Below are 18,488 nucleotides of genomic sequence, written 5' to 3'. Positions count from 1 at the left end.
CACTATTGCTCATGGGTATGACAGTATTGCACATGGGTATGACAGTATTGCACATGGGTATGTCAGTATTGCACATGGGCATGTCAGTATTGCACATGTGTATCGCAGTATTGCACATGGGTATGTCAGTATTGCACATGGGTATGACAGTATTGCACATGGGTATGTCAGTATTGCACATGGGTATGTCATTATTGCACATGGGTATGACAGTATTGCACATGGGTATGTCAGTATTGCACATGGGTATGTCAGTATTGCACATGGATATGACAGTATTGCACATGGGTATGACAGTATTGCTCATGGGTATGACAGTATTGCGCATGGGTATGTCAGTATTGCGCATTGGTATGTCAGTATTGCGCATGGGTATGACAGTATTGCACATGGCAATGACAGTATTGCACATGGGTATGATAGTATTGCGCATGGGTATAACAGTATTGCACATGGGTATGTCAGTATTGCACATGGGTATGACAATATTGCGCATGGGTATGACAGTATTGCGCATGGGTATATCAGTATTGCACATGGGTATGACAGTGTTTGTTGTAGAGTGTGACAGCAGCAGAAGGACAGACTGTGAAACGTCTCCTTCACACAGCGAGGGTGGATCAGTTACTGAAGCTGCTCTCCAGAGTGGACAGTGTGTCCCGCAGGTCACAGACACAGCACCTGTGGGTGCTGTGTCTGTGACCTGCGGGTGCTAAACCAGGACTAAACCAGGACTAAACCAGGTCTAAACCAGGACTAAACCAGGACTAAACCAGGACTAAACCAGGACTAAACCAGGACTAAACCAGGACAGCCGAAGTATTTGAGTCGAGCCAATTAAAAACATAAAACTCTTGTGTAAAGCACGTCCCGTGGATCTGTGATATTGTCCTTACATTGTCCTTGTGACGTGTCTTATTTTGAATGTCCCGGACTGTTTGTCTGTGGGAGGGGCTCCGTGCCTCTGTGGGAGGGGCTCCGTGTCTCCCGGTGCTCTCTCCGTGTCTCCCGGTGCTCTCTCCGTGTCTCCCGGTGCTCTCTCCGTGCTCCCGGTGCTCTCTCCGTGTCTCCCGGTGCTCTCTCCGTGCCTCCCGGGGCTCTCTCCGTGTTCGGACCATGCCTCGGTGATCGTAGCGGGATTAACGCGCCACGATGAGCGGCGTGAGCGCCGCGTCGTGCCGCTTCGCGCACTACTTTGCGGTGTGCGGACTGGACCCGCAGACCGGACTGGAACCGGACGAGTTAACGGGTAAGATCTGCGGGTTTACGCGGGTTTCTCTAAGTCGAATGTGGATCCCGAGAAAACCACAACAACAACAACAACAACAAGGACAACAAGCGTGCTGTTTTTGAGGCAACAAAGACCTGTGGGGTCAATAACCTGTCACTGCCCCTGTGGGACGCCCTGTTTACACTCTTAAAACTACTGACTCCTCCCCGTGTGACTGCGGCAGAGTGGTTCTCCTGAGGTTGTGGGTTCTCCTCCCCGTGTGACTGCGGCAGAGTGGTTCTCCTGAGGTTGTGGGTTCTCCTCCCCGTGTGACTGCGGCAGAGTGGTTCTCCTGAAGTTGTGGGTTCTCCTCCCCGTGTGACTGCGGCAGAGTGGTTCTCCTGAGGTTTTGGGTTCTCCTCCCCGTGTGACTGCGGCAGAGTGGTTCTCCTGAGGTTGTGGGTTCTCCTCCCCGTGTGACTGCGGCAGAGTGGTTCTCCTGAGGTTGTGGGTTCTCCTCCCCGTGTGACTGCGGCAGAGTGGTTCTCCTGAGGTTGTGGGTTCTCCTGCTCCACATGTGACTCTGTTGCTGCTGTCAGCGCCAGCGATGACATTGCTCACATTCTAACACCAGTTGCATTGTGGGTAATCTGTGTCAGTGCAACTGTAAACCAGGTCTTAACCAGGTCTAAACCAGGACTAAACCAGGTCTAAACCAGGACTAAACCAGGACTAAACCAGGACTAAACCAGGACTAAACCAGGTCCAAACCAGGTCTAAACCAGGACTAAACCAGGACTAAACCAGGACTAAACCAGGTCTAAACCAGGTCTAAACCAGGTCTTAACCAGGTCTTAACCAGGTCTAAACCAGGTCTTAACCAGGTCTAAACCAGGACTAAACCAGGTCTAAACCAGGACTAAACCGGGTCTAAACCAGGTCTAAACCAGGTCTAAACCAGGTCTAAACCAGGACTAAACCAGGACTAAACCAGGTCTAAACCAGGACTAAACCAGGACTAAACCAGGTCTAAACCAGGTCTAAACCAGGTCTAAACCAGGACTAAACCAGGACTAAACCAGGACTAAACCAGGACTAAACCAGGACCAAACCAGGTCTAAACCAGGTTCTGCAAAATGAGAACAAGAACATGAATATATAAATAATAATAATAAGTCGAACTGAAACGTCTCGTGTCATCTACAAACTAGCGTATTAGTGATATTTATTCACTTTCACGGTTGTTTTGTGCGATATTTGAAGTGAGAAAATGTCTTTATTTTTCATTAAAAAAATCCCAACAACAACGTTCATATGTGGTTGCCAGGTGACGCAAAGTGACTCGGCACAAACCCACGCTCGGGTCAGTGTCGCGAGTCCAGGTCCAGATTTGTTGTTTTCAGAGCGAGCGACAGAGCGTGGGGAGGAGGGGCGGGGCGGGGCTTCAGGGGTCCACACTGAGCGCGACCTTTGACCCCGGCTCCATATGCCGCGTTTGAGAAAAGCGGGAGACAAAAAGAAGACAGACGTGTCGCATTGTGAAAGTTTCATGGGAAAGAACCTCCAGAAAAACACGGAAGTTAAACGATGTGGGTGACGCCGCTGCAGGTCAGATCTGCGGAGAGGCGAGCGCACTCACTGTCATAGCAACGACAACGGCAATGAAACAGAAATGAGCACAATCGAGATGGGAAAGTTTAATGCCAAAGTGCGGAATATTCCAGGTAAAGCAATGGCATCTCCATGGAGATGAGCAGGAGGCGGGGTCTGAGGAGCTGGACGTTAGTGACCCCGCATCAGAGTGGACGCAGCGCAGGTCCAAACACTGCCCTCTGATTGGTCAATGCGTTCAGATCGATTTGAACACGTTTGGCTCAGATTTGGACTCATTTCTGGGACTTGATTTATTAAACACTGTGGATGTTTCATGTTGGAGACGGATTACGCTCTGCAGAATGTCTCTCCCGCGTCTGTGCGTCCCGTCGTCTCGCTCGAGCCCGTTATGTCACACTCTAATCCCTTTACGTAATCCCAGTCCCGCGGACGCCGCAGGGTCCGAACGGGATTAAACGGCTGACGCACGAGGCCGGCGTCTCACAAATCGACCAATCGGAAACAATTCGACACCGTTTGTTTTTGCAAAGTATTTCAACGTAAACAATAAAGCATTAAAATGGTAATAACTGACAATATACTTCTATTTTAAATGTTACGATGGAAGATTAATGCAGGATTATTGCAATCGAATCAAAATGACAATTTGAAAATCCAAAGGCTGAAGAACAATAATCTAAATTCAACTTTGAACTGAATCTGATTATTACAATAAATGACGAACAAAAGCTCTGAGTCTGAGTGTGACAGATCTGAGTTTGTGACGTGGTCAGATCTTCAGGTCTGACGCTGAGAATGAGACTTTGTACTTTGTTTAACGCGGCTCCAGCTCGATCTGGACTCTGACCGTCTGAGTCACACTCGGATCAAACACTGAGCCACATCCACCACTGAATCAGTCTGAAGGTCTTATGGGTGAAAGTGTGATATTTTACATTATTATTATTATTATTATTAGGCCCGAGCGCCACAAGCTGGCGAGAGGCCTATTAATCTCGTAAGGCCGTGCGAAGCACGGCTGCGAAAGTGCGCACGTAGTGCGCACGAAATCGAGCGCAAAGCGCTCGCCCACTTCCAAACACTCACTAACGCACGCCTTCACTCATGCACGCCCCGTGCATACTAATTAGTAGTAGGAAAATGGAAGCCCATATAAAGCACTCATTTGCCCTAAGTAGCTCACGAATACGTTCCCCATCTCTTGCATGTTCCGTGCATATAAGCATGTAATGCAAAAATTGAACATTATTACTGTTTAGAGGGCCAAAAACACAAAGTGAGCGGAGCCCACTCAAAATTAACGAAAGTACCCGTCAGTGACCAGGGACCCACACCATGAGGTAGGAAAGCGCGAGCGCTTTCCGAAAATGTATAGTTTATGATATTTGAAAAATGGGAAACATTGTTTTCGCATCGGAATATTATTCTTCTTTCTTTCTTCTTGGGACCAACCCCCCTATTTTTCACCCAGTGAACATTGACAAAAAGTCACAAAAATTTACACATCTCTAAAAATCGTGCCTCCTTACATTCTGGCTATCTCCCTTTTCTAAAATTAAAAAAATTGGCGTGTCAGCGCCCTCAAATGTACCAAAAATGCATTAAGATAGAAAATGACCCAAAAAAAATCTTATCGTAGAATCATGAAATTTGGCACAGAGGTAGATGGTGACAAGAGAAGTAAAAGATATTATTACGGCAACGCCGTCCGCTCAACCAAATGTTGGCCATATTGGTTCAAAAATGGCTAATTATGACTTGGGAGTTTTTCCAAACGTCTTACTTTTACGAACTCCTCCCAGGGCGTTGGCCCTAAAAAGCTGAAATTTGGTGAAAATGCTACTGAGAAGTGGGACATCAAAAGTTATCCAAATTACATTGACCCTGTCACGGTCTCTGTGCGGCGAAGCCGCAAACTGTAGCTAGAATTTCAGAAATCTCCCAAATTTAACATTTCTGCCGTTTGCGCAGATAAAGTCCGAATTGCGTCAAATTAGAATCTGTGGTTAAACTCTTTGCCCTAAACCTACTTGAAGTGAAATAAATTAATTTGGCGCCACAGCGCCCCCTACAGATTTTATATGGAGGTTAAATGTTTAGTTTTGCGAAATTTGACACAAAACTCAATTTTAGCATCCCCATCAAAAAAGTCAATGAGACCCATGTCATAATTGTTATATAGTTGCCGTAGCGATGACCAAAACCTCCCATGTTATTCCAATGGGGAAATCGCCAGAACATGTTTACACTTTATACTTTCACAAACTCCTCTTAGGGCGTCAGCCCTATTAACCTGAAATTTGGTGAGACTCATCGTCAGGTGTGGACCATCAAAAGTTATCCACATTTTTATTCTAAGAGTCACGGTGTCTGTGCGGCAAAGCTGCACATTTTGCCAAGAATTCAAAATAAAATAGCTTTTTGATGGTAAAACAAAGGGGAGAAGATGTGACAGCGTCACAGATTCAGCAGTAGGCGTAATAAAAGGACAATTGGGGCGCGTTAGCGCCCCCTCCTCTTGCGGCGTGGCAGCGGCGGCGTGGCGAGGGCCGATCATTGCCGCTTGCGGCTATATTTATTATTTTTCTTGTTCTTCTTCAGCGCTTTGATCTCTAATTTGACCCCCTGAACATGCTCAAAAACTCACCAAACTTTGCCCAAAATTCAGAATCTGCGAAAAATTTTGTTTTTTCTGGGCCATTTTTTTTTTCGTTAAAAAATGGCGCGACAGCGCCACTGACAAAAGTCAAAATACATTGCGCCTATGGGAGACGCCCCGAGGTCAACTTTGGCATAAAGCTACGAAATTCGGGACACGCATTCCTCTCGTGAGGACAAAAAAAAAAATATCATTGTGGCCACGCCCCCAGACTTACCCTATGGCCGCCATCTTCCTTTGAAAATGAAAACAAGCTGAGTTAGCCATTTTGTTCACGTCAAACTTTGACGAACTCCTCCTAGGGCGTTTTGCCCACCGACTTCAAAATCGGCGTACGTCCTCTGGACAAGTGGAGCATCTAAAGTTATCCAATTTTTTGAGATACCTTTTACGGTCTGTGTGCGGCGCAGCCGCAAAGTTGGACAACTTATTTTGGAATATTGCAGATCTAAAAATTGCTCCCATTTGATCAAAACCAGTCCGATTAGGACCAAATTTGAATGAGTTGTTAAACTTTCTAGTTTGGACCAGTTTAGGCTGACAAAATTGAAATGGCCGCGATAGCGCCCCCTACAGAGTGACCTTTAAATTAACATTGAAGGTCAAAAATTAGTTTTACCAAAATTGTCTAAACTTTACCCAAAATTCTATTTTGCCGTCCCGATCACAAAAGCCAATAACAAAAATGCCTAAATTTTTACGGCGTAGTCGTAGCGATGACAGAAACCTCCCATGTTATCCCTATGGGAAAACCACAAAATCTCTCAAATTACCACATTTTTATGTTTTACACTTTAACGAACTCCTCCTAGTGCGTTTTGCCCACCAACCTCAAAATCGGTGTACGTCCTCTAGACAAGTGGTGCATCTAAAGTTATCCAAATTTTAAGGATAACTTTTACGGTCTCTGTGCGACGGAGCCGCAAACGTTTCCCAGAATTCTGACTATTTGGCCTTCAGAGTGGCCTATAAACAATAGAGTTTTTCCAAATGACATGACATTTTGCACTAAATTCTAATTTGCCATCCTGATCATAAAAGTATGAGAGCCAAAGTCATATTTTGTACGGCGTAACCGTAGCGATGACAGAAACATCCCATGTTATCCTTATGGGAAAATCGCAACATCGCTCAAATCACCACATTTTTACGCTTCACACTTTAACAAACTCCTCCTAGGGCGATTGTCCGATCAAACTCATATTTGGGGAAAATCATCTACACAAGCGGGGCATCAAAAGTTATCCATATTTTTATTTTAAGTGCTACGGTCTCTGTGTGGCGGACCCGCAAATATATGTCACAAATGGAATAAACGCCAAATCCTTGAAATGTTCACATTTATGCTTCACACTTTAACAAACTCCTCCGTGGGCAATAGCTCGATCAAGCTTTACTTTGGGAAATATCATCTACACAAGCGGAGCATCAAAAGTTATCCATATTTATATTCTAAGTGCTACGGTCTCTGTGCGGCGGCGCAGCAAATTTGACTGACACTTGTGTTCATTTGCACTGGATTGGCCATGTCCAATGTGTCGCCATCTGTCAAGTTCTTTTTTAATTCAACACAATAAGGGCGCCATCTTTATCAAGTCGAAAGCGCAGAGTCGGAAGGCCGGCGGCCCGCGAGGGCCGTTGGATGCCGCTTGCGGCTTTAATTATTCTTGTTCTGTCCCAAACCACCCCAATTTTGACCCCCTGAACGTTAACGAAAACTCAATTTTTTTGGACACAAAATTCAGGATTGGTGAAAAATTAGTTTTTTCGTGTCTAAAAAAATTAAAGTAGCAAAATAACTCGCTAGCGCCATCTACACTGATGGACCTATTTTGTCTTAGATTTATGAAACTTGGTACAAACATACCTCTTGTCAAGACAAGTAAAAAAATGTATAATGACCCCGCCCTAAACCCCACAGGGAGTCGACCATTGTGGGCGGAACCCAGTATATTAACACCTCATACTTTATTTTTTCCCACCTTGGATTTTCAGTTAAAAGGCGTGAACATTGGTCAAAATGAACTTAACACATGTGTGATTAGAGGTAATTCTTTTGATTTTTGATACAATTCCAAATGTGGGCGTGGCAATCGCGTTAATAAAAATGGCATGTTTTTGTGATAAAACTTGCATTTCTCTGGAATGAAATGTTCTATTTCCCGGCATTAAGATACATTTTGTGTAAAATAATGAGCTGAACGCAATGATGTATAACATATATAGCTAAGTTTTACAAAGGCTCTACAGCGCCCCCTTGAACATTTAAATGAGGTCAAAAAATGTACTTAGACATAGCCAAATCAAATTTGGCACATACATTCTTCTTACCATTTTGATCGATAAAGCCAGGGATGGCAAACCTCCATCTACAAGCATGTTACCATGGAAACCTGACCATTATTGTCATTGATTTACATGTGTTTTGGTTTACAATTATTTTGAAAGGGATGAAAAAATGTACTTGACGTAAACGGATAAGAATCTGCCTTAAGTTTCTTAGTAGGAAGATTTTAATAGAGCGTTTGTGAGGACTTCCAAGCTGAACGCAATTATATACAAATGTAGAGGCTAGCTAATAAAATGGCTCTCTAGCGCCCTCTCCAAATTTGATTATGAAAAACTAATTAATACAGAAAATATTTATAAGGAGTTAATTTGAGACCAGGCACAATTTCACTAAATTCCGTGACTCTAGCTTGAGTTTTTATAGCTTTGAGTGTTTATTTACTAAATGCTAATCCAGCGCTAGCTGATTTCTATTCATTTAATAGCTTAGCATTAGTTCGACCATGTATTCCTATGGGTGCTGTTCTAACTCTATGCTATGCAAACGTTAGCTTTTGGCTACGCATTGGTTTGACGTACTGAATAGCGTAACTTGAACAGTTACTACTGTAAATACATATTATATATATATATATATATATATATATATATATATATATATATATATATATATATATATATATATATATATATATATATATATATATATATATATATATATATATATATATATATATATATATATATATATATATATATATATATATATATATATAATAAATGATAATATATATATATATATATTATAAAAAATAATATGTATTTAAATATAATAAAAATATATAATAAATAAATTATATATATATATAATAAATAATATAATATATATAACATAATAATTAAATAACATATATATATATATATATAAAATGAATATACATACACACGGAGCTGTGAAAATGTTCCATGAAGTAGTGTAAAAGTTTGTGCTGTTTGCGAGGAAGAGGTGATGTAGGCGGGGGGATTAGAGGTGAGCTCTTTGCGGTGGCAAGTACCCCGCGGCCGCAAGGGGGGGCGAGGGCCTTTATCGCCGCGTGCGGCTTTAATTATTATTATTATTAGGCCTCGCTCCACAAGCTGGTGAGAGGCCTATTAGTTCCGTAACGCCGTGCAAAGCAGAAATCGAGCGAAGCGCTCGCCCACTTCCAAACACTCACTAACATGAGTTAGTTACGCCCCGTGCATACTAATTATACTAATTACTTGTAGGAAAATGGAACATTACCGTTGTAAACGGGCGAAGCCTGTGCAAAAGTGCGCACTTAACGAGCACTTTTGCATCGGGCGCTCGTTTGCCCTAAGTAGCTCACGAATATGTTCCCCATCTCTTGCATGTTCTGTGCATATAAACATGTAATGCAAAAATGTATATTATTACTGAGGGCCAAAAACACAAAGTGGGCGGAGCCCAATCAAAATGAACCAACCAAAGTACCCGTCAGTGACCAGGGACCCACACCAAATGTATAGTTTGATATTTGAAAAATGGAAAATGTTGTTTTCGCATCCGAATATTATTATTCTTTCTTTCTTTCTTTCTCCCTTTTTTTTTTTTTTTTAAATGTACAAAAAATGCATTGAGAGATAGGAAATAACCCCAAAAAAATCTGATCGTAGAATCATGAAATTTGGCGCAGAGGAAGATGGTGACAAGAGAATGAAAAATATTATTACGGCAACGCGGCCATATTTGTTAAAAATGGCATAGCATGACTCTCTTCGTCGCACTTTTATGAACTCCTCCCAGGGCATTGGCCCTAAAAAGATGAAATTTGGAGGAAGTGGGACACAAGATAAAGTCCGAATTGCGTCAAATTAGAAACGGTTGTTAAACTCTTTGCCCTAAACCTACTTGAAGTGAAATTAATTAATTTGGCGCCACAGCGCCCCCTACAGAGTGAAATACAATTTTATATGGAGGGTAATATATTGAGTTTTACGAAATTTGGCACAAAATTCCATTTTGGCAACCTGATCAAAAAAGTCAAGGAGACTCATGTCATTATTATTGTTATTATTATTTTTATTTTATTTTTATTTGTATTATTATCTTTTTTTAGATGTACAGTGACATTAAAGATAATGGCAGAATTATATCATAATTAATGGCTTCTTCAGCTCTTATCATATTATTGTGTCCAGTCCCGGTCTAGTCCAGTCCTGGTTTAGTCCCGGTCCAGTCCCGGTCCAGTCCCGCTGATGACCTGGTGTGGACAGACTCTGGGTCAGACGCAGCTGGACTGACGACAGGAAGAGACTCAAAGACTGAGGCCAAACTGAGCGACAACAACAAACACCAGACGTGTGTGTGTGTGTGGTGTGTGTGCGTGTGGTGTGTGTGCGTGCGTGCGTGTGTGCGCGTGCGCGTGCGAGCGTGTGCGAGCGAGTGAGTGTGAGGAACCAGGACGAAAGCCGGACCCGGGTCACATCTGGACGTTCTGAAACTTATTCAAAACACCTGAAACTAAAGACATTTTTATAACAAGCGAAACATGCACATCTCCAGCTGCGTCTCTCGTCCCTTCACTGTCACGCTTCACTGAGGCTTCACTGAGGCTGAGGCTTCGCTGAGGCTTCACTGAGGCTGAGGCTTCGCAGAGACTGAGGCTGAGGCTTCGCTGAGGCTTCACTGAGGCTGAGGCTTCACTGAGGCTGAGGCTTCACTGAGGCTGAGGCTTCACTGAGGCTGAGGCTTCACTGAGGCTTCACTGAGGCTGAGGCTTCGCAGAGACTGAGGCTTCACTGAGGCTGAGGCTTCACTGAGGCTGAGGCTTCACTGAGGCTGAGGCTTCACTGAGGCTGAGGCTTCACTGAGGCTGAGGCTTCACTGAGGCTTCACTGAGGCTGAGGCTTCGCAGAGACTGAGGCTGAGGCTTCACTGAGGCTGAGGCTTCACTGAGGCTGAGGCTTCACTGAGGCTGAGGCTTCACTGAGGCTGAGGCTTCACTGAGACTGAGGCTTCACTGAGACTGAGGCTGAGGCTTCACTGAGGCTGAGGCTTCACTTTCTGGTTGGGTTCAGAACTCTTTAGATCTGTGATGACATTTGTAATGAGACTAATCAGGTCATGTGTGCCATCGGCGGCCATCTTGGCTCTTGTCACTAATGTAAACAAACAAGGAAAACGGCTCAAATCTCCGGACACGAGGACTTTACTGTGGTTCTGACATTTATACAACAACAAATGACATTTAAAAACACAAATGTGGCTTTGTTGTAGCGAGTTGTGTAGAAAAGCTAATAAATGATTAGCATTGTTGTCCCGCGCACATCGTTGTGTGACGTGGACACAAAAGTCGTAATGTGCTTCTGTCTCCGTCTGTGGCCTTGTCCTTTAACACTGTCTCTTGTGTTTGTGTGTATGTTTGTTTGTTTGTGTGTGTTTGTTTGTTGTGTGTGTATGTTTGTTTGTTTGTGGGTGTTGTTTGTTTGTGTATGTTTGTTTGTTTGTTTGATGTGTGTGTGTGTGTGTTTGTTTGTTTGTTGTGTGTTTGTGTGTTGTGTGTGTGTGTTTGTTTGTTGTATGTTTGTTTTTTTGTTTGCTGTGTGTTTGTTTGTGTGTGTGTGTGTGTGTTTGTTTGTATGTTTGTTTGTTTGTTTGTTTGTGTGTGTGTTTGATTGTGTGTATGCTTTTGTTTGTTTGTGTTTGTTTGTTTATTTGTTTGTGTGTGTGTTTGATTGTGTGTATGCTTTTGTTTGTTTGTGTTTGTTTGTTTATTTGTTTGTGTGTGTGTTTGATTGTGTGTATGTTTTTGTTTGTTTGTTTGTGTTTGTTTATTTGTTTGTGTGTTTGATTGTGTGTATGCTTTTGTTTCTTTGTGTTTGTTTGTTTGTTTGTTTATTTGTTTATGTGTGTGTAGCTCTGTACCAGTGGCTGGAGTCGGACCGAAGCGGCGAGTCCTGCTCAGAAAACGACACAGGTAAAAGTCTCCGTCTGTGCGTCGCTAATGCTAACGTGCTAACTGTGACCTAACGCTACGCTATTGCTATCGTGCTAATCCTGTCGTCATGGCGTTGTGTTCTCACGATATATTTCAAACTCAATTTCGACATCAAGCGAAAGACTCGATACAAAAAACATGATTATTTCCACAATAAAACGGTTCTTTAAAGCCCCACTCTGTAACATTTGAGCTAAAAACAGACTAAATAAGGCCTTTTTTTGTCCCCAGTTTGCCCGTTTGTGTTATACTTGTACTTCCTGGTGGGACGTGACACAGATATGACACAGAGGTGATGTCACAGCTGTTACTATAGCAACCAGACTGTAAACAAGAGCCAAACTCCAACAGTTCTGACCTGACACAATAAGACCATAAAACACCTTTATTTAGTCCAACCATGGTTTAAACTGTCTCTGTGTCGCACACTGATGACATCACACATCACACTGACGACATCACACTGATGACGTCACACTGACGACGTCACACTGACGACGTCACACTGACGACGTCACACTGACGACGTCACACTGACGACGTCACACTGACGACGTCACACTGATGACGTCACAGAGGGACTAGGCTCTACTTCTTGTCATAAGTGAAAGTGTGATGTTTAGCACAGATGCCCTTCCACCAAACTGAGTCAGAATGAGAAAAACAGCAGAACTTTAAGTGTCGTCATTTCCTTTGCAAACTACAAAACTTATTTAAAATGGCGCCACAACAAACAATTAATTTAGTGTTTGACGTCAAATGATCCTGGGCTTTGAGAGACCCCTGGACCTCTCCTGGGCTTTGAGAGACCCTTGGACCTCCTGGGCTTTGAGAGACCCCTGGACCTCTCCTGGGCTTTGAGAGACCCCTGGACCTCCTGGGCTTTTAGAGACCCCTGGACCTCCTGGGCTTTTAGAGACCCCTGGACCTCCTGGGCTTTTAGAGACCCCTGGACCTCCTGGGCTTTTAGAGACCCCCGGATCCCTTGGGCTTTTAGAGACCCCTGGATCCCTTGGGCTTTGAGAGACCCTTGGACCTCCTGGGCTTTGAGAGACCCTTGGACCTCCTGGGCTTTTAGAGACCTCTGGATCTCCTGGGCTTTTAGAGACCCCTGGACTTCCTGGGCTTTTAGAGACCCCTGGACCTCCTGGGCTTTTAGAGACCCCTGGACCTCCTGGGCTTTTAGAGACCCCTGGACTTCCTGGGCTTTTAGAGATCCCTGGAGCATCAGGTTTACACTGTGTTTGTGTCTCAGATCAGAACCTGGAGCAGAACCCTCTGCACAGAACGTTCCGCTCCAAAGTTTTGGCTCGATTCCCAGAGAACGTAGATGGAAACGCCTTCGACCAGGACGCGGTCAACATGGTGAGTCCTGGTTTAGTCCTGGTTTAGACCTGGTTTAGTCCTGGTTTAGTCCTGGTTTAGACCTGGTTTAGTCCTGGTTTAGTCCTGGTTTAGTCCTGGTTTAGACCTGGTTTAGTCCTGGTTTAGTCCTGGTTTAGTCCTGGTTTAGACCTGGTTTAGTCCTGGTTTAGTCCTGGTTTAGTCCTGGTTTAGTCTTTTCAACCTGCTCGAGTCATCAATATTTAATTTCAGATCTCGCTTTTCGTTGCCATAGAAACCTGATGCCGTGATATCACGTTCAGGCCTCAGGTTAATGAGCACCGAGCTGAAGGCGGACACAGGGAGAACACGCAACGTCCAGTCACACACAGGGAGAACACGCAACGTCCAGTCACACACAGGGAGAACACGCAACGTCCAGTCACACACACAGGGAGAACACGCAACGTCCAGTCACACACAGGGAGAACACGCAACGTCCAGTCACACACAGGGAGAACACGCAACGTCCAGTCACACACAGGGAGAACACGCAACGTCCAGTCACACACAGGGAGAACACGCAACGTCCAGTCACACACAGGGAGAACACGCAACGTCCAGTCACACACAGGGAGAACACGCAACGTCCAGTCACACACACAGGGAGAATATGCAACGTCCAGTCACACACAGGAAGAACATGCAACACCCAGTCACACACAGGGAGAACCCGCAACGTCCAGTCACACACAGGGAGAATATGCAACGTCCAGTCACACACAGGGAGAATATGCAACGTCCAGTCACACACAGGGAGAACATGCAACGTCCAGTCACACACAGGGAGAACATGCAACGTCCAGTCACACACAGGGAGAACACGCAACGTCCAGTCACACACACAGGGACAACACGCAACGTCCAGTCACACACAGAGGGAGAACACGCAACGTCCAGTCACACACAGGGAGAACACGCAACGTCCAGTCACACACAGGGAGAATATGCAACGTCCAGTCACACACAGGGAGAACATGCAACGTCCAGTCACACACACAGGGAGAACACGCAACGTCCAGTCACACACAGGGAGAATATGCAACGTCCAGTCACACACAGGGAGAATATGCAACGTCCAGTCACACACAGGGAGAACATGCAACGTCCAGTCACACACAGAGAGAACATGCAACGTCCAGTCACACACAGGGAGAACACGCAACGTCCAGTCACACACACAGGGAGAATATGCAACGTCCAGTCACACACAGGGAGAACACGCAACGTCCAGTCACACACAGGGAGAACACGCAACGTCCAGTCACACACAGGGAGAACACGCAACGTCCAGTCACACACAGGGAGAACACGCAACGTCCAGTCACACACAGGGAGAACACGCAACGTCCAGTCACACACACAGGGAGAATATGCAACGTCCAGTCACACACAGGAAGAACATGCAACGCCCAGTCACACACAGGGAGAACACGCAACGTCCAGTCACACACAGGGAGAATACGCAACGTCCAGTCACACACAGGGAGAATATGCAACGTCCAGTCACACACAGGGAGAACATGCAACTTCCAGTCACACACAGGGAGAACATGCAACGTCCAGTCACACACAGGGAGAACACGCAACGTCCAGTCACACACACAGGGACAACACGCAACGTCCAGTCACACACAGAGGGAGAACACGCAACGTCCAGTCACACACAGGGAGAACACGCAACGTCCAGTCACACACAGGGAGAATATGCAACGTCCAGTCACACACAGGGAGAACATGCAACGTCCAGTCACACACACAGGGAGAACACGCAACGTCCAGTCACACACAGGGAGAATATGCAACGTCCAGTCACACACAGGGAGAATATGCAACGTCCAGTCACACACAGGGAGAACATGCAACGTCCAGTCACACACAGGGAGAACATGCAACGTCCAGTCACACACAGGGAGAACATGCAAACATTGTAAGGCTTCTTCTATCTTGTGTCGATACAAAGCACATCCTGATATCACCACACAAACCATTCACTGTGAGTCATAACTAATACAGACGGGTTTAGACCTGGTTTAGACCTGGTTTAGTCCTGGTTTAGTCCTGGTTTAGACCTGGTTTAGACCTGGTTTAGTCCTGGTTTAGTCCTGGTTTAGACCTGGTTTAGACCTGGTTTAGACCTGGTTTAGACCTGGTTTAGTCCTGGTTTAGTCCTGGTTTAGTCCTGGTTTAGACCTGGTTTAGACCTGGTTTAGTCCTGGTTTAGACCTGGTTTAGACCTGGTTTAGTCCTGGTTTAGACCTGGTTTAGACCTGGTTTAGACCTGGTTTAGACCTGGTTTAGTCCTGGTTTAGACCTGGTTTAGACCTGGTTTAGTCCTGGTTTAGTCCTGGTTTAGTCCTGGTTTAGACCTGGTTTAGACCTGAATTAGACCTGGTTTAGTCCTGGTTTAGACCTGAATTAGACCTGGTTTAGACCTGGTTTAGTCCTGGTTTAGTCCTGGTTTAGACCTGGTTTGGACCTGGATTAGTCCTGGTTTAGACCTGGTTTAGTCCTGGTTTAGACCTGGATTAGTCCTGGTTTAGTCCTGGTTTAGACCTGGTTTAGAACTGGTTTAGACCTGGTTTAGTCCTGGTTTAGTCCTGGTTTAGTCCTGGTTTAGACCTGGTTTAGACCTGGTTTAGTCCTGGTTTAGTCCTGGTTTAGTCCTGGTTTAGACCTGGTTTAGACCTGGTTTAGTCCTGGTTTAGTCCTGGTTTAGTCCTGGTTTAGACCTGGTTTAGACCTGGTTTAGACCTGGTTTAGTCCTGGTTTAGACCTGGTTTAGACCTGGTTTAGTCCTGGTTTAGTCCTGGTTTAGACCTGGTTTAGACCTGGTTTAGTCCTGGTTTAGACCTGGTTTAGACCTGGTTTAGACCTGGTTTAGTCCTGGTTTAGACCTGGTTTAGTCCTGGTTTAGACCTGGTTTAGTCCTGGTTTAGTCCTGGTTTAGACCTGGTTTAGTCCTGGTTTAGACCTGGTTTAGACCTGGTTTAGTCCTGGTTTAGTCCTGGTTTAGACCTGGTTTAGTCCTGGTTTAGACCTGGTTTAGTCCTGGTTTAGTCCTGGACCTGAACATGACGTCTTGTTACAAACTTTTGTTTTTATGTTTTGATGTAACAGCAACGTTAAGAGTCAGAGCCGTGTTAGAACCTGACCGCGCCCCTGTCCCTCTGACCGCGCCCCTCTGACCGCGTCCCTGGCCCTCTGACCGTGTCCCTGTCCCTCTGACCGCGCCCCTGTCCCTCTGACCGCGCCCCTGTCCCTCTGACCGCGTCCCTGTCCCTCTGACCGCGCCCCTCTGACTCTGACCGCGCCCTCTCTCCACAGCTGTGCGTTCCCAGAGGCCTGTCCTTCAGCGCTCGTCCTCGTCCTCCGCGCTTCCACTCGTTCCTCATCACTCGGGAGGACTACTCGCGCACCTACGGCTTCGTCCTGACCTTCTACGAGCAGGTGAGGAGCACCCGGGTGTGCGTCGCCATGGAGACGCTGCTCAGCATGCACCGCCCCCAGGCCCGGGCCGGCTCCTCCCCCAGCCCGTCCTCGTCCTCCTCCATGGACTCTCTCTCCAGCGGCGTGGACGAAGCCGACTCCTCGCCGTCCAACGCGTCTGATTCGCGGTTGGACTCGGGGCGTGGCCCTCTGTACGTGTGCAAAGCGCTGTGCCTCATCGCGCCGCTGCCTTTTATGGGCGCCTGCCGCAGCTTCCTGTGGCAGCTGCACCGCGCCGTGATGGCGGAGACCACGCCCCCTCTGCCGCTCGAGAGCTACGTCTACAACCTGCTGTACGAGGTCAGAGAAGTACTGCGTATACTACTACTACTACTACAACCTGCTGTGCGAGGTCAGAGAAGTACTGCGTATACTACTACTACTACTACAACCTGCTGTACGAGGTCAGAGAAGTACTGCGTATACTACTACTACTACTACAACCTGCTGTACGAGGTCAGAGAAGTACTGCGTATACTACTACTACTACTACAACCTGCTGTACGAGGTCAGAGAAGTACTGCGTATACTACTACTACTACTACAACCTGCTGTACGAGGTCAGAGAAGTACTGCGTATACTACTACTACTACTACTACTACTACAACCTGCTGTACGAGGTCAGAGAAGTACTGCGTATACTACTACTACTACTACAACCTGCTGTACGAGGTCAGAGAAGTACTGCGTATACTACTACTACTACTACAACCTGCTGTACGAGGTCAGAGAAGTACTGCGTATACTACTACTACTACTACAACCTGCTGTACGAGGTCAGAGAAGTACTGCGTATACTACTACTACTACTACAACCTGCTGTACGAGGTCAGAGAAGTACTGCGTATACTACTACTACTACTACAACCTGCTGTATGAGGTCAGAGAAGTACTGCGTATACTACTACTACTACTACTACAACCTGCTGTACGAGGTCAGAGAAGTACTGCGTATACTACTAGTACTACTACAACCTGCTGTACGAGGTCAGAGAAGTACTGCGTATACTACTACTACTACTACAACCTGCTGTACGAGGTCAGAGAAGTACTGCGTATACTACTACTACTACAACCTGCTGTACGAGGTCAGAGAAGTACTGCGTATACTACTACTACTACTACAACCTGCTGTACGAGGTCAGAGAAGTACTGCGTATACTACTACTACTACTACTACTACAACCTGCTGTACGAGGTCAGAGAAGTACTGCGTATACTACTACTACTACAACCTGCTGTACGAGGTCAGAGAAGTACTGCGTATACTACTACTACTACTACAACCTGCTGTACGAGGTCAGAGAAGTACTGCGTATACTACTACTACTACTACTACAACCTGCTGTACGAGGTCAGAGAAGTACTGCGTATACTACTACTACTACTACAACCTGCTGTACGAGGTCAGAGAAGTACTGCGTATACTACTACTACTACAACCTGCTGTACGAGGTCAGAGAAGTACTGCGTATACAACTACTACTACTACAACCTGCTGTACGAGGTCAGAGAAGTACTGCGTATACTACTACTACTACTACAACCTGCTGTACGAGGTCAGAGAAGTACTGCGTATACTACTACTACTACTACAACCTGCTGTACGAGGTCAGAGAAGTACTGCGTATACTACTACTACTACTACTACAACCTGCTGTACGAGGTCAGAGAAGTACTGCGTATACTACTACTACTACTACAACCTGCTGTACGAGGTCAGAGAAGTACTGCGTATACTACTACTACTACTACTACAACCTGCTGTACGAGGTCAGAGAAGTACTGCGTATACTACTACTACTACTACAACCTGCTGTACGAGGTCAGAGAAGTACTGCG

General features: G+C 45.6%; 1 protein-coding gene across 1 annotated transcript in view; it reads left to right on the top strand.

The window, feature by feature from the left end:
* The first annotated feature begins 1,016 nt into the window (after window positions 1-1,016).
* LOC140367198 (DENN domain-containing protein 5B-like) overlaps window positions 1,017-18,488 on the top strand; it is a 33,663-nt gene continuing 16,191 nt past the window's right edge. Inside the window, exons 1-4 of the mRNA XM_072453553.1 lie at window positions 1,017-1,249; window positions 11,693-11,752; window positions 13,029-13,138; window positions 16,484-16,945. Coding sequence (XP_072309654.1) covers window positions 1,153-1,249; window positions 11,693-11,752; window positions 13,029-13,138; window positions 16,484-16,945 — 729 coding nt within the window. The 5' untranslated portion in view covers window positions 1,017-1,152. The remainder of the gene's footprint in view (window positions 1,250-11,692; window positions 11,753-13,028; window positions 13,139-16,483; window positions 16,946-18,488) is intronic.

The sequence above is a fragment of the Eucyclogobius newberryi genome, unplaced genomic scaffold (genome assembly GCF_026437365.1).
Source record: "Eucyclogobius newberryi isolate DKJ021-1_F unplaced genomic scaffold, fEucNew1.0.hap1 SCAF_2, whole genome shotgun sequence".
Lineage (NCBI taxonomy): Eukaryota > Metazoa > Chordata > Actinopteri > Gobiiformes > Gobiidae > Eucyclogobius > Eucyclogobius newberryi.
Note: the sequence above shows the minus strand (reverse complement) of the source record. Positions and strands in the feature narration are given on the sequence as shown.